The sequence below is a fragment of the Pimephales promelas genome, chromosome 24 (genome assembly GCF_988280905.1).
Source record: "Pimephales promelas chromosome 24, fPimPro1.hap1.1, whole genome shotgun sequence".
NCBI lineage: Eukaryota > Metazoa > Chordata > Actinopteri > Cypriniformes > Leuciscidae > Pimephales > Pimephales promelas.
The window spans coordinates 28,667,332-28,681,490 of record NC_142792.1 but is presented as its reverse complement, the minus strand read 5'-3'; the positions used below and the strand labels follow the sequence as shown (position 1 = coordinate 28,681,490).

Here is a 14,159-nt window from a genome sequence, read left to right as displayed (position 1 = left end):
TGATGATGAGGGACCATGGTGACACCGCAGGCTCAGGTGACCGAAGAGATGGCAGGGGCACAGAGGGACACGGTGAGGCAAGAGGGAGTGAGGGCTGACGGGTGACTGGAGGGAGTGAGGAGTCCGACTGAACCGGGGGGGTGACATAACTGGGCGGAGCCAGAGAAAGGAAGTCCCTAGGTGAAGGGAGGATGACGAGGGAGTGAAGGGAATCCGGAGGACAGAGGGAGCCTGGCCGAGCTGGTGGACTGAGGGACCATGGAGGAACTGAGGGAGGTACGAGCCACAGGGGAGCCGATGGGACCGGGGGACGAGGAAGTGTCCAAGTGGAGGAGGTGGGAGGCGAAGACTGGGGGATCCACTGACCAGGCTGGTTTCGGGGAGCTGAAGGGCAGGAGAGCAGATGGAGGACAGATGAGAGGAAGCAGGAGAGGGAGGCTGGGTGGGATCCTGGTCTCTGATGCTGGCTGGACGGTCTCTAGCACTGGCTGGACGGTCTCGGGCGCTGGCTGGACGTCTCGGGCGCCGGCTGGACGGTCTCGGGCGCCGGCTGGACGGAGCTGGACGGAATCAGCGGAGAGGAGAGTTCAGGCTCGGGAGGGCTGGACGGAACCATCGATGAGGAGAGTTCAAGCTCAGGAGGGCTGGACGGAACCAGCGATGAGGAGAATTCAGTTTTAATGAGGCTGGACGGAACCAGCGGAGGGGAGAGTTCAGGCTCGGGAGGGCTGGACGGAACCAGCGATGAGGAGCTAACACGGGCTAACAACAAACATCGACTGACAATGACTGAGTAAAACTGAGGGAACTAAATACACAGATGAATCAAACATAATGGGGTGAAAACAGGTGAAACAGATGATCAAGACGAGGAACAGGTGGCTGATGAGGGAGTGAACACGGGAGAGGGTGACAAGAGGATCCTGGGAAGTGTAGTGCTGAAAACAAGACAGACTGGTGCAGACGGAGGACTGTGACAATAGTGCTTTATTTGTTCGTCTGGGATTTTTGCTGCCAACCAGGGCCAACATTTACAAAAAAATGATTAAAGCTGTTACTGCCCTATTCATGTTGCGATATTCATAGTTTGAGTCAACAAAGTATTCCGGATAAGTCTTATTTTTATTCATTTTTTAAGAATACTATTACATCCCATGTTCTTTTTATATATATATTTTTTTGTCAGTTAACAGTTTCTTATAATGTGATTTATTAGCTAATCTAATTACAACAGTTAACTTATTTTTGTATAACTTATACTTCTCAGCTTCTTTTGTTTTCGATTTAATGAATAATTTATATAGATTATTTTTCTTTTTACATGCATTTTGTAGGCCTTTAGTCATCCAGGGACATTTAGACTATTTGTTCTGTTTGCTGTGAACTAAAATGGGGTAGTGCTTATCATGTAAAGTTGTGAATATTTCTAAAAAGTTATTATAGGCTCTGTGTCTCTCTCACCTAAAGGATTATTAGGAACACCATACTAATACTGTGTTTGACCCCTTTCGCCTTCAGAACTGCCTTAATTCTACCTGGCATTGATTCAACAAGGTGCTGAGAGCTTTCTTTAGAAATGTTGGCCCATATTGATAGGATAGCATCTTGCAGTTGATGGAGATTTGTGGGATGCACATCCAGGGCACGAAGCTCCCGTTCCACCTCATCCCAAAGATGCTCTATTGGGTTGAGATCTGGTGAGTGACTGTGGGGGCCATTTTAGTACAGTCAACTCATTGTCATGTTCAAGAAACCAATTTGAAATGATTCCAGCTTTGTGACATGGTGCATTATCCTGCTGGAAGTAGCCATCAGAGGATGGGGACATGGTGGCCATAAAGGGATGGACATGGTCAGAAACGATGCTCAGGTAGGCCGTGGCATTTAAACGATGCCCAATTGGCACTAAGGGGCCTAAAGTGTGCCAAGAAAACATCCCTCACACCAATTAACCACCACCACCAGCCTGCACAGTGGGAACAAGGCATGATATGATGGATCCATGTTCTCATTCTGTTTACGCCAAATTCTGACTCTACCATCTGAATGTATCCAGCCTCTCACAGGGATTTCGGATGCCCCAACGCCTGTGATGAGAGGACCAACGCCTGTGAAGAGACGACTCAACGCCTGCAATATGTTATGGAGCCGTTTTATACATAAACAATATTTATATTTAATATTTATATATAAACAATATGAATGTAAGCCAGAGGAGAACTGGCCCCCGACTGAGCCTGGGTTCTCCCAAGGTTTTTTCTTCATCCAATCTGATGAAGTTTTGGTTCCTTGCCACTGTCGCCTTGCTTTTGGCTTGCTTTTGGCTTGCTCAGTTGGGGTTATTTAGTGTTTAGCAATGTTGTTGATCTGTGTTGTACTACTTTCATGTTATCACTTTGAAGCTGCTTTGAGACAATCTGTATTGTGAAAAGCGCTATATAAATAAATGTGACTTGACTTGAATGCCTCAACAGAAATCGAGACTCATCAGACCAGGCAACATTTTTCCAGTCTTCAACTGTCCAATTTTGGTGAGCTCTTGCAAATTGTAGCCTCGATGAGTGGTACCCGGTGGGGTCTTCTGCTGTTGTAGCCCATCCGCCTCAAGGTTGTGTGTGTTGTGTCTTCTTTACAAATGCTTTGCTGCATACCTCGGTTGTAACGAGTGGTTATTTCAGTCAAAGTTGCTCTTCTATCAGCTTGAATCAGTCGGCCCATTCTCCTCTGACCTCTAGCATCAACAAGGCATTTTCGCCCACAGGACTGCCGTATACTTTCTGTTTTTCCCTATTCACACCATTCTTTGTAAACCCTAGAAATGGTAGTGCGTGAAAATCCCAGTAACTGAGCAGATTGTGAAATACTCAGACCGGCCCGTCTGGCACCAACAACCATGCCATGCTCAAAATTGCTTAAATCACCCTTCTTTCCCATTCAAGTCATTCCTCCAGGAGTAGTGCTCCAGATCGTCCACCTTCCGTTCATGCTTCACAATCCGTTTATACTTTTCAATGTTTTGGAGACCAGCTGTTTAACCTCCTCCAATAAATCCACAAGTCTGTTCTGCTGTGTATTTAATAATAATAAATAATAATATGTTTATTTTATATAGCGCCTTTCAGAGTTCTCAAGGTCGCTTTAAGGTGAGTTTTGAAATCGTGTAATGATGAGAGGTTGCGGATGTGTTGGGGAATAGACTTTCAGAGAGTTGGGGCAGCAGTACAAAAAGCCCTTCCACCAAATGATGATAGTTTGTGCTGTGGAATCGTTAAAAGACCAGTATCAGAGGATCGAAGTGTGTGAAGTGTGCTTTAAATGTGATAAGGAGAATCTTGTAGCTACTACGAAAACGTACCGGTAGCCAATGAAGTCTGCGTGAAATCGTAATTAAAAGTAATGTGGGAAGATTTCTTTGTGTATGTAAGGACCCTAGCTGCGGAGTTTATTTATAGAGGAGTCGGGTTACAGTCGTAACCTGACACGTTTTCAGGTACAGAAATTTGAATAAAGTAATCAAATGTGAAATAACTCAGTAAATATCCTTCTTTATTCAATTTATACAGTGATGAATATTCAAAGTTAAAAAGGGTTTCAGTCTAGAGTAGAGAGACATTTATTTGTCCTTTATTGTTTGAATAACATTAAAACACTGCAGCAGGTTTATTAGACTGATGCCTCTTTATGACCGAGTGCAGGGATCCCATCTGAATATACTGTCTATGTGCAGTTGAGATAAAACCATCTAAGTTTACTAGGATACTCACCCAGACAAGCGTTTTTACATTATGTTGTATGAATTTGTCCGTACTAGACGTGAAAAAAATTCAATGAAATATTCGCAAACTGTCAGAGACAGCAGCAAACACTGAGACGCAGCGTTTGGGACGCACGCTTTAGATGTTTGCTTTCATGAAACTTCTTGACTTGACATCCTGTTATAATGTAGGGGACCACAGTTGATGTTTTACTTGAATCCAAATGACTCATGTGCTGAGTGAACGATTAATAGCGTGCAACATAAGTGCGCTCTCTCTCTCTCACCAGTTAATGTTATTAATAAGCTACATGTCTCGTTTTACCTTCTTTGCCATTGACATCTAACTGAACTACAAACTTTCCGCTGACGTCAGTGAAAAAGAGAAGCTCTCATCAAGCTTGCGGGTCTGTGCAACTGTGGGTTTTTCTCTTACTAGCGTGCGCACTACAGCTATATAGGCGTTTCTATATTCTATTTAATACTCCACAAATTAGATATATTTACTAAATAGACTGCCTTCTTTTTTATTCCCATTCTACTCTGTTATCAGTGTTATTCTGCAGTGTTGCATGCTTCCTGGTATCGGTTTTTGGTATCGGATCATTTTTTTGAGTATGAGTACACGAGTGCAGTATCGGGCCCGATACCGTTGATATCAGTGCATCCCTTTTGCTTACATCCCTTCAGTCAAATGTTTTTCCAAATTATTATAAACCCTAGCTAATAAACATTACTATTGCATTACTGCTGTTTTCTTCTCTTCACAGGCTACATAGCTGCAATCTCACTGCTCAGTGTTGTGAGAGTTTGTCTTCAGTTCTTCAATCCTCAAACTCCTTCCTAAGAGAGCTGGACCTGAATAACAATGACCTGCAGGGTTCAGGAGTGAAGCTTCTTTCTGATGGACTGAAGAGCCCAGACTGTCAGCTGGAGATACTGCGGTAAATTTTTGTTAAATAATTAATGAAATACTATCACAATAAATGATTTAGTCACAGAATGTGGCATCTGCTCTTATGGAATGCCAGAACAAGAGACGAAACAACATTTGCAGGAATGGGATTTTTTCCCCATATTTACAGATGTCCATTTTTTCAGAGTTGAGAAGTATGACAAGTCAAGTCACCTTCATTTATATAGTGCCTTTAAAAAATTGTTTCAAAGCAGCTTTACAGTGATAATAGAATATTAAATTAACAGATTATTTTGACTTTACGGAAGCTGTATAATAAAGTTATTGTCTATGGAGCTAGGATTGTGTCTTTATTACATGTGAGAAAATAAATGATAAAAGAAAATAAATGAAATAAATGAAAAAAATATTTGAGAGAAAAAGTTTTCATACCAATAGCACAAAATAACTAAGTGTGTTCAACTGTAAGTGTGGCCCAAAAGTCAAGCCCGACCCTACCCAAGCCTGTTGTGTCCGAGCCCGGCCCGGCCGACACATGAACTGTAACTATGAGCCCGAGGCCGACATAAACCCGACCATTTTTTAATACGTGGGTCATTACTATAACTGACGTTCTCAACTACTTTCTGTGTTACTTTCTCCCGTAACATTTATGTTTTGTCCCGCTCCCGCCCGTAAAAAGACTTTTTTATCTGTACCTTCAAATACTTTCAAGTTAGCCTACGTGTCGCCACCATACACATCAGCATAAATGCTCCTGATAAATTATTTGTTATTAAAGCATTAACACATAACCACTATTATAGCATAAAACAAGCAGGCTACTGAGTGTATGGTTTGGCCTTACTGAATGTGTGCAAAGTGTGCTCCCATAATAATTCCTAAAAAGCTGACAGTTCATCGCGATCTTACACATCTCTCAAAATTGTGGTAATTTACTCCTTTACTACACCCAATTCTGAACAAACAATACATTTTGGTTTGTCACGTACCGTCATATACTGCTCTTTCTTAAAATTACTGAGGGATTTGTGGATGTCTACTTTTGTTATCCTGTAAATCAGAATATACTGTCAATAGCCTTAAAAAATGATTTTCATTTGCTGTGTCCGAAATCACCCATTACTCACTATATAGTGGACTATATAGTGAGCTCGCCATTTTGTAGTGCTGTCCAAATGTATAGTGATGATTATTATACCCTATATAGTCCACTCAATGTATCCCCGAATGCATTTTGAAACGTAGTGTACAACCGATGGTCACTAACCTAAGCCCTACATACCATCATGCATTGCACCGATCGTAAAAATAAGTTATAATCATGTGTGGAGTCGCGCATTATAACAAAAACTGCCAGAAATCACTTTTAGTTTTTAAATTTTGGAGAAATAAGCTCAATAAAATGTAATTTATTTATTTTTAAAAATCTATTTAGCCAAGGGCCGGCTCGGCACCAGCTGACGGATGATGTAATCAACGGCGCCGAGAGACGATCGAGTAGTGTCCGAAAGTGGTGTTTCTATTATGCTGGTGAGCTCACTATATAGTGCTCTGCTCTCTACCCCCAACATAGGGGGTAGGGAGTAGTGGTTTGAGTGGAGATTTCGGACACAGCAATTGATTTTAAATGTTATATAAAACAGGCTACGAATTATACATTTACAAATACTGATAGGAATAATTACTGCTTCTTTTCACCTAGCTGGCAATTTCCCTAAATCCCATACTTTATTAAAAAAAACCCTAGCAACTTTGTAGATGCTAAAACACCTAGATGTTCTATCATTACATAACAGATATCATCTTTACCTGGAGATGTTAATCCAGATCCTTTTATTGCCCTTCTCATTTCTTCCATTGTAATTGGTGCATCCATGATACTGTTACTATCCTCCCTTCTTTCAAGTAAATCTCCATATACTAATCTTTTAATTGTCACAATTAACAATTACAACAATTAACAACAGTTAACTTATTTTTGTATAACTTATACTTCTCAGCTTCTTTTGTTTTCGATTTAATGAATAATTTATATAGATTATTTTTCTTTTTACATGCATTTTGTAGGCCTTTAGTCATCCAGGGACATTTAGACTTTAGTGAACTAAAATGGGGTAGTGCTTATCATGTAAAGTTGTGAATATTTCTAAAAACTTATTATAGGCTCTGTGTCTCTCTCACCTAAAGGATTATTAGGAACACCATACTAATACTGTGTTTGACCCCATTTCGCCTTCAGAACTGCCTTAATTCTATGTGGCATTGATTCAACAAGGTGCTGAAAGCATTCTTTAGAAATGTTGGCCCATATTGATAGGATAGCATCTTGCAGTTGATGGAGATTTGTGGGATGCACATCCAGGGCACGAAGCTCCCGTTCCACCTCATCCCAAAGATGCTCTATTGGGTTGAGATCTGGTGAGTGACTGTGGGGGCCATTTTAGTACAGTCAACTCATTGTCATGTTCAAGAAACCAATTTGAAATGATTCCAGCTTTGTGACATGGTGCATTATCCTGCTGGAAGTAGCCATCAGAGGATGGGGACATGGTGGCCATAAAGGGATGGACATGGTCAGAAACAATGCTCAGGTAGGCCGTGCCATTTAAATGATGCCATATTGGCACTAAGGGGCCTAAAGTGTGCCAAGAAAACATCCCTCACACCATTACACCACCACCACCAGCCTGCACAGTGGTAACAAGGCATGATGGATCCATGTTCTCATTCTGTTTACGCCAAATTCTGACTCTACCATCTGAATGTCTCAGCAGAAATCGAGACTCATCAGACCAGGCAACATTTTCCCAGTCTTCAACTGTCCAATTTTGGTGAGCTCTTGCAAATTGTAGCCTCGATGAGTGGTACCCGGTGGGGTCTTCTGCTGTCGTAGCCCATCCGCCTCAAGGTTGTGTGTGTTGTGTCTTCTTCACAAATGCTTTGCTGCATACCTCGGTTGTAACGAGTGGTTATTTCAGTCAAAGTTGCTATCAGCAACAACTGATTCAAGTCTTCTATCAGCTTGAATCAGTCGGCCCATTCTCCTCTGACCTCTAGCATCAACAAGGCATTTTCGCCCACAGGATTGCCGTATACTGGATGTTCCCTTTCAAGGGAATTCTACACTGCGTCGAGAATCGACACTTTGGGGACGCTCCCTAAGCGTGCGCCTCTGAAGTATGAATGAAACTAATCCAATCCTGATTGGTGTTGCGTCGTGACGTAAGTAAGGGTTAATGCCCGACGAGGTGTCCATTGTCAGGTTTTAATGGACGACGGCGAGGCGTAAACCGGCCGACGCGCAGCGGAGGACGGTTGCCTCCGCCGAAGTCCATTAAAACCTGACAATGGACACCTCGGAGGGCATTAACCCGCTTATACCATGGTCGCTTGCCAAATAAAACATTAGTTTATATTTTAATTAGGCTAAATCTAGTTTTTACAAATAATAACTTGACTGACTGTTTATCTAGCAACCGGAGATATTTAGTCCGCTTAGCTCGTATCCCTTCAGGTTCACAAATGCATTTTTTTTTCATGAAACACAAAGGTAGGCATAGTTTTTTTTTATTACACATAAAACAATTAATCAAACAACAATAAAAAAACAATTAGCTCTGAGCTCCAGCGATTTGCGCTTAACGTTATAGAGGGCAATAAATTAATCAGATCAAAGAGAGGGTCATTTGCCTCAGGCTCCTTAGGCTTGAAACGCTGTAACGTTCAGCCTTCTCCTGCCTTGGTTGTCTGGACAGCTGCGTAAAACTCCCGCAGGGTCTCATTCAGGGGTGCGTTTCCCGAAAGCATCGTTATCCAACTATGGTCGCAAGTTACGTCTTTACCAATTGAGTTCAATGGAGCAGCGCAGCAGCGGTGTAATTTCCTCCGTTTTATTTACATTTTTTCTTTCTTCAGCAGCATACCAGTCGTCAAAGTTGCCATATTCTCCATAAATGTTAAAAGAAATAGCACGAAGTCGCTCATTGTTGTATTAGGCTATAATATCTAACGTTAGATGATAGAGCATGTGACTGCCTGTTGCTATGGTTACTCACAGCCGTTGTAGGCAGCGCATTTATTTATTCATTTCGAATGGTAAACAGGCAGTTTCACCAGAACTACTTTACTAGGTGTCCTCTATCACTTTTTAACGGACACCCTGCAGCCAATCAGAATCGAGTATTCACCCAGACCATGGTATAACATGTGACGGCATACCCGGAAGTATAAAAGTGACGTTGTCACAACACACACTAGCTTTCGCTCTTCAGCAAGCGCTTTATGTTGAAACTGTCTGTCTTATTTGGTGTTGTTTGTCACTCAGTTTGAACTGGAAATGGCCAGCGAGCAATTTAAAAAGATGTGTGCATCTCTGCCCTCGTTATGTCACAGGTGGGGACGCACATGCTTTGTGTGTAAATTGTTTGGGAGCGCAGCATGACTTGTGCAGATTGTAAAGCACTTCCTATTAGAGTGCTGCGCTCCCGGCTGGCGTGCTTTGATGAGCACGGTCAGGCTTGCGTTCCCTGCGTTTCTGGTCCCGCGTCCGTTGAGGCGGCGCGGCGATTGAGATCGTGGGGTTCACAGCGGGATCTTGCAGACGAGAATGAGACTGCTGAGGCACTTTCTCATTCATCGTCTGATGATCCCGTAGCCCCTGTGAGTGGCGCAGAAGTCCGCGCCGCGGCTTCTTCTGACCACGATCAGGTCTCGATACTCAGGCTCTCTGCTTCCAAGGAAGTAGACGTGCTCAGTATCGATACGGATGACCGTGAGTTAGGCGCGCCAGTTCACGGCCAAGCATATGAGGAACTGGTGAGGTTGTGACTCGTGCCGTGGCCAGACTGAACTTCAGCTGGCCACAAAATGAGGAGGGAACGCAAGTTTAAATAAATTGCGTTTCATGCGGCACGGGTCACAGCCTCAGCGCCGGAGTTTGCCGTTTTTCCCCGATCTCCACTAAAAGATCATGAGATCGGGGGATGAACCGCATTCGTACCGTGTTTCCAAACCCAGTGTCCTAAATTCTTGCGTTTGCCGAGGCAGCGTGTAGATTACGAGTCTACTCTGCAATAAAGATTCTGTGACTGCAGCGCGTAGATTTAAGGTCTGCATTGCAATACGGAAACTTTGACTCGGATCTCTCGTTTGTCGAGGCAAATTTTCTCTCGTGAAAATTACGAGTCTCCTTTCCAATAAGGGAAACTGGCCTGTTCTCCGGCGCTGTAACTTCAATCGTCGACAGGTTTAGGAATAAATAAATTATATATATATATATATATATATATATATATATATAGTAAATAAATAAATATATATAAGATATATATATATAAAATATATATGTTGTCCCGCCGTTTTGAACGTTTCGGGCTACATCGATTTCCAGCGAACGCACACTGTGGCGTTCACCCCGACTGTGGTCACAAAATTTTTCCTGCCGGTCATCCGCTTCAGGGACTCGAAAGACACCCGAGGTCGGTCTCAAGGGGCTGGTTCCCTTAGTAGATTTTGCAGAATGGCTACACCTTCCAATATATCTATATGGGGCCTGAATATTTTTAAACAGGAAACGATGTATGTTGCCCGCCGTCAGCGACGCTTCGGGCCACATCGGTTTCCAGCGAAAATATTATAACGAAGCATCGTTTATGGTCAAAACATCCATATCGACTACAGCCTGCCGGTATTCCGCTTCAGGAAGTCGAGAAAGATGCTCTCGAAAGACAAAACAGAAAAAAAAAACAAAAAAACCAGAGGCCACTCTCCAGAGGCTGGTACCCCTAGTATATTTTGTAGAGGCATGGTATCATCTTCCCAACATATCTGCATGGGTCCTACATATAATAGAATCAGGGTACAGACTGCAGTTTGCACACCGCCCCCCAAGTTCTTTGGGGTGGTACAGACTACAGTGGTCCCAGAGCAGGCTCAGGTGATGGAACAAGAAGTTCAAACTCTGCTGCTAAAGGAAGCCATAGAACGTGTTTTTCCTTCAGACAGGGGGTCCGCGTTTTACACCCGGCACTTTATAGTTCCAAAGAAGGATTGGGGGTTAAGGCCAATTCTAGATCTCGGGGTTTTGTACCGATCTCTGAATAGGGAGGTGCAGGTTCGAACGGTTAACTCCAGTAATCGTGAGTCAGATCAGAGGACTGATTTGTCACGATAGATCTAAAAGACGCCTATTTTCACTCCATCCTTCCGTGTCACAGGAGATACCTGAGGTTCGCTTTCGAAGCTTACCAATATCGGGTTCTTCCGTTCGGCCTAGCACGCTCTCCCTGCACATTCACCAAATTTATGGATGTAGCCCTTGCTCCACTGAGACTTCAAGACATCCATATATTGATTTATCTCGACGACTGGCTCATTCTGGCTCAGTCTCGGGAAATGGCAGTTCGGCATCGAAATGTCGTCCTTGGCCACATTCTGAAATTGGGGTTGAGACTCAATGCAAAGAGGAGTGTGCTAGAACCATCCCAGTGTACGACATTTTTGGGAGTCATATGGAACTCGATTACGATGTAGGCACGCATGTCTCCCGCACGTATCGAGTCAATTTTGACGATGGTATCCAGGGTAAAGCTAGGCCAGGCCATCACTGTGAAGCAATTTCAAAGAATGCTGGGCCTCATGGCAGTGACATCCAACATCATTCCTTTGGGGCCTGCTACACATGAGGCCCCTTCAGTGGTGGTTAAAGACCAAGGGGTTTTCTCCCGAGGGAATCCGCTTCGTATGATCAGAGTAACGCGCAGATGCCTTTGTTCTCTGAGAATATGGAAGAAACCTTGAGCCAGTGTTGGGAGTGTCATGTCGCCGGGAAACCGTTTCGACAGACGCCTCCCTCACTGGCTGGGGCGCGGTCATGGACGACCGTGTGCCAGGGGTCTATGGCAGGACCATCATCTTTCTTGGCATATAAACTGCCTAGAGATGATGGCTGTGTTCAGGACTTTGAGGAGCTTCCTCCCAGACATCAAAGGTCACCACGTCCTAGTACGGTCAGTGGTAGCCTATCTGAACCGACAAGGGGGAATCAGATCGCGCCCTCTGTGCAGACTGACGCATCAGATTATCCTTTGGTCCCAAGGGAAAATACTCTCTATCAGAGCAATGTATATTCCGGGGGTTCAGAATCAGGGGGCAGACATCCTGTTGAGAAAACCATACTTAGCTCTTGGGCTCCATCCACCAGGAGATTATATGACCTCAAGTGGAATGTGTTTGTCACTTGGTGTAGAGAACTTGGGTTAAATACAGTAAACTGCCCGGTGGCTTCAGTTCTGGGATTTCTCCAAGATCGTTTCTCTAAGGGTCTCTCCCCGTCCACGCTTAGGGTGTACGTGGCTGCCATTGCGGTTTTCCACGCACCGTTAAGTGATGGGCCTCTGGGGAGGCACCAGTTGGTCATTCGGTTTCTCCTTGGTACTTGGAGGATGAGGCCGGCAGCCAGGTCCAGGGTTCCTGCCTAGGACCTGGCAATAGTTCTGGAGGGGTTATCCCTGCCCCCTTCGAACCTTTAGAGTCGGCTTCGCCTAAGGACTTAACACTGAAAATGGCTTTTCGCTTAGCAATTACCTCACTTAAGAGGGTGGGAGATTTCCAAGCCCTGGCAGTAATGCCAGCTTGCTTGGAGTTTGCCCCTGGCAGAGTGAAGGCCTTTTTACACCCGAGTCCGGGCTACATGCCTAAAGTTCCATCGAATACGGCTCATTCTATAGTCCCTCAGGCATTCCATCCTCCACCTCATGTGTCGGCGGAAGTGAAGAGGCTTCACTTGCTCTGCCCAGTCAGAGCTTGAGCTTGTACCTTGAGGGGTCCTCTTCTTGGAGAAGGTTGGAACAATTGGACTAGTATGTTCTGGGTCACCTAAGAGGGGGCTCCCGGCAACCAGACAAACTATTAGCAACTGGATCGTCCAGGCTATTACTGAGGCTTACAAGGTGCGCGGTTTGCCTTCACCTTTTACCTTGTGGGCACAGTCAACTAGAGGCATGGCTTCCTCTAGGGCCTTTCTTTCGGGAGTACCTCTTCAGGAGATCTGCGAGGCAGCCGGCTGGGCTACCCCACATACTTTCATAAAATTTTACAGTCTCCACCTTCCCAGTACACCCGGTGCACAGGTGCTCAGTCCTTGCTGAGTGCCTAAACAGTTTCACTCCAGGACAGGCCTATTCGGTGCGTGGCCTAGTGGGCACTCATTCCCCAAAGTGTCGATTCTCGACGCAGTGTAGAGTTCCCTCGAAAGGGAACGTCTCGGGTTATGACTATAACCCTTGTTCCCTGAGAAGGGAACGAGACACTGCGTCGTTCTGCCACGCCCCCTTTAGGCCTTAGAGCGTCTTGCTTCATCGCGAGGCTAGTGTGTGTTGTGACAACGTCACTTTTATACTTCCGGGTATGCCGTCACATGTTACGTCACGACGCAACACCAATCAGGATTGGATTAGTTTCATTCATACTTCAGAGGCGCACGCTTAGGGAGCGTCCCCAAAGTGTCGATTCTCGACGCAGTGTCTCGTTCCCTTCTCAGGGAACAAGGGTTATAGTCATAACCCGAGACGTTTTTCCCTTTTCACACCGTTCTTTGTAAACCCTAGAAATGGTTGTGTGTGAAAATCCCAGTAACTGAGCAGATTGTGAAATACTCAGACTGGCCCGTCTGGCACCAACAACCATGGCACGCTCAAAATTGCTTAAATCACCTTTCTTTCCCATTCAAGTCATTCCTCCAGGAGTAGTGCTCCAGATCGTCCACCTTCTGTTCAAGCTTCACAATCCGTTTATACTTTACAATGTTTTGGAGGCCAGTTGTTTGACCTCCTCCAATAAATCCACAAGTCTGTTCTGCTCCGTATTTAATAATAATAATAATATGTTTATTTTATATAGCGCCTTTCAGAGTTCTCAAGGTCACTTTAAGGTGAGTTTTGAAATCGTGTAATGATGAGAGGTCGCGGATGTGTTGGGGAATAGACTTCCAGAGAGTTGGGGCAGCAGTACAAAAAGCCCTTCCACCAAATGATGATAGTTTGTGCCGTGGAATCGTTAAAAGACCAATATCAGAGGATCGAAGTGTGTGAAGTGTGCTTTAAATGTGATAAGGAGAATCTTGTAGTTTCTACGAAAACGTATCGGTAGTCAATGAAGTCTGCGTAAAATCGGAGTAATGTGGGAAGATTTCTTTGTGTATGTAAGGACCCTAGCTGTGGAGTTTAGTTATAGAGGAGTCGGGTTACAGTCGTAACCTGACACGTTTTCAGGTACAGAAATTTGAATAAAGTAATCAAATGTGAAATAACTCAGTAAATATCCTTCTATATTCAATTTATACAGTGATGAATATTCAAAGTTAAAAAGGGTTTCAGTCTAGAGCAGAGAGACATTTATTTGTCCTTTATTGTTTGAATAACATTAAAACACAGCAGCAGGTTTATTAGGCTGCATTTACACTGCAGGTCTTGATGCCCAAATCCGATT

The 14,159-nt window shown here is 44.1% G+C and overlaps 1 protein-coding gene across 1 annotated transcript in view; it reads left to right on the top strand.

The window, feature by feature from the left end:
• The window catches only part of LOC120480869 (NACHT, LRR and PYD domains-containing protein 3), a 165,447-nt gene that overhangs the window by 82,819 nt on the left and 68,469 nt on the right, over window positions 1-14,159 (top strand). Inside the window, exon 4 of the mRNA XM_089126978.1 lies at window positions 4,525-4,698. Within this exon, the coding sequence (XP_088983104.1) occupies window positions 4,525-4,698 (174 nt within the window). The remainder of the gene's footprint in view (window positions 1-4,524; window positions 4,699-14,159) is intronic.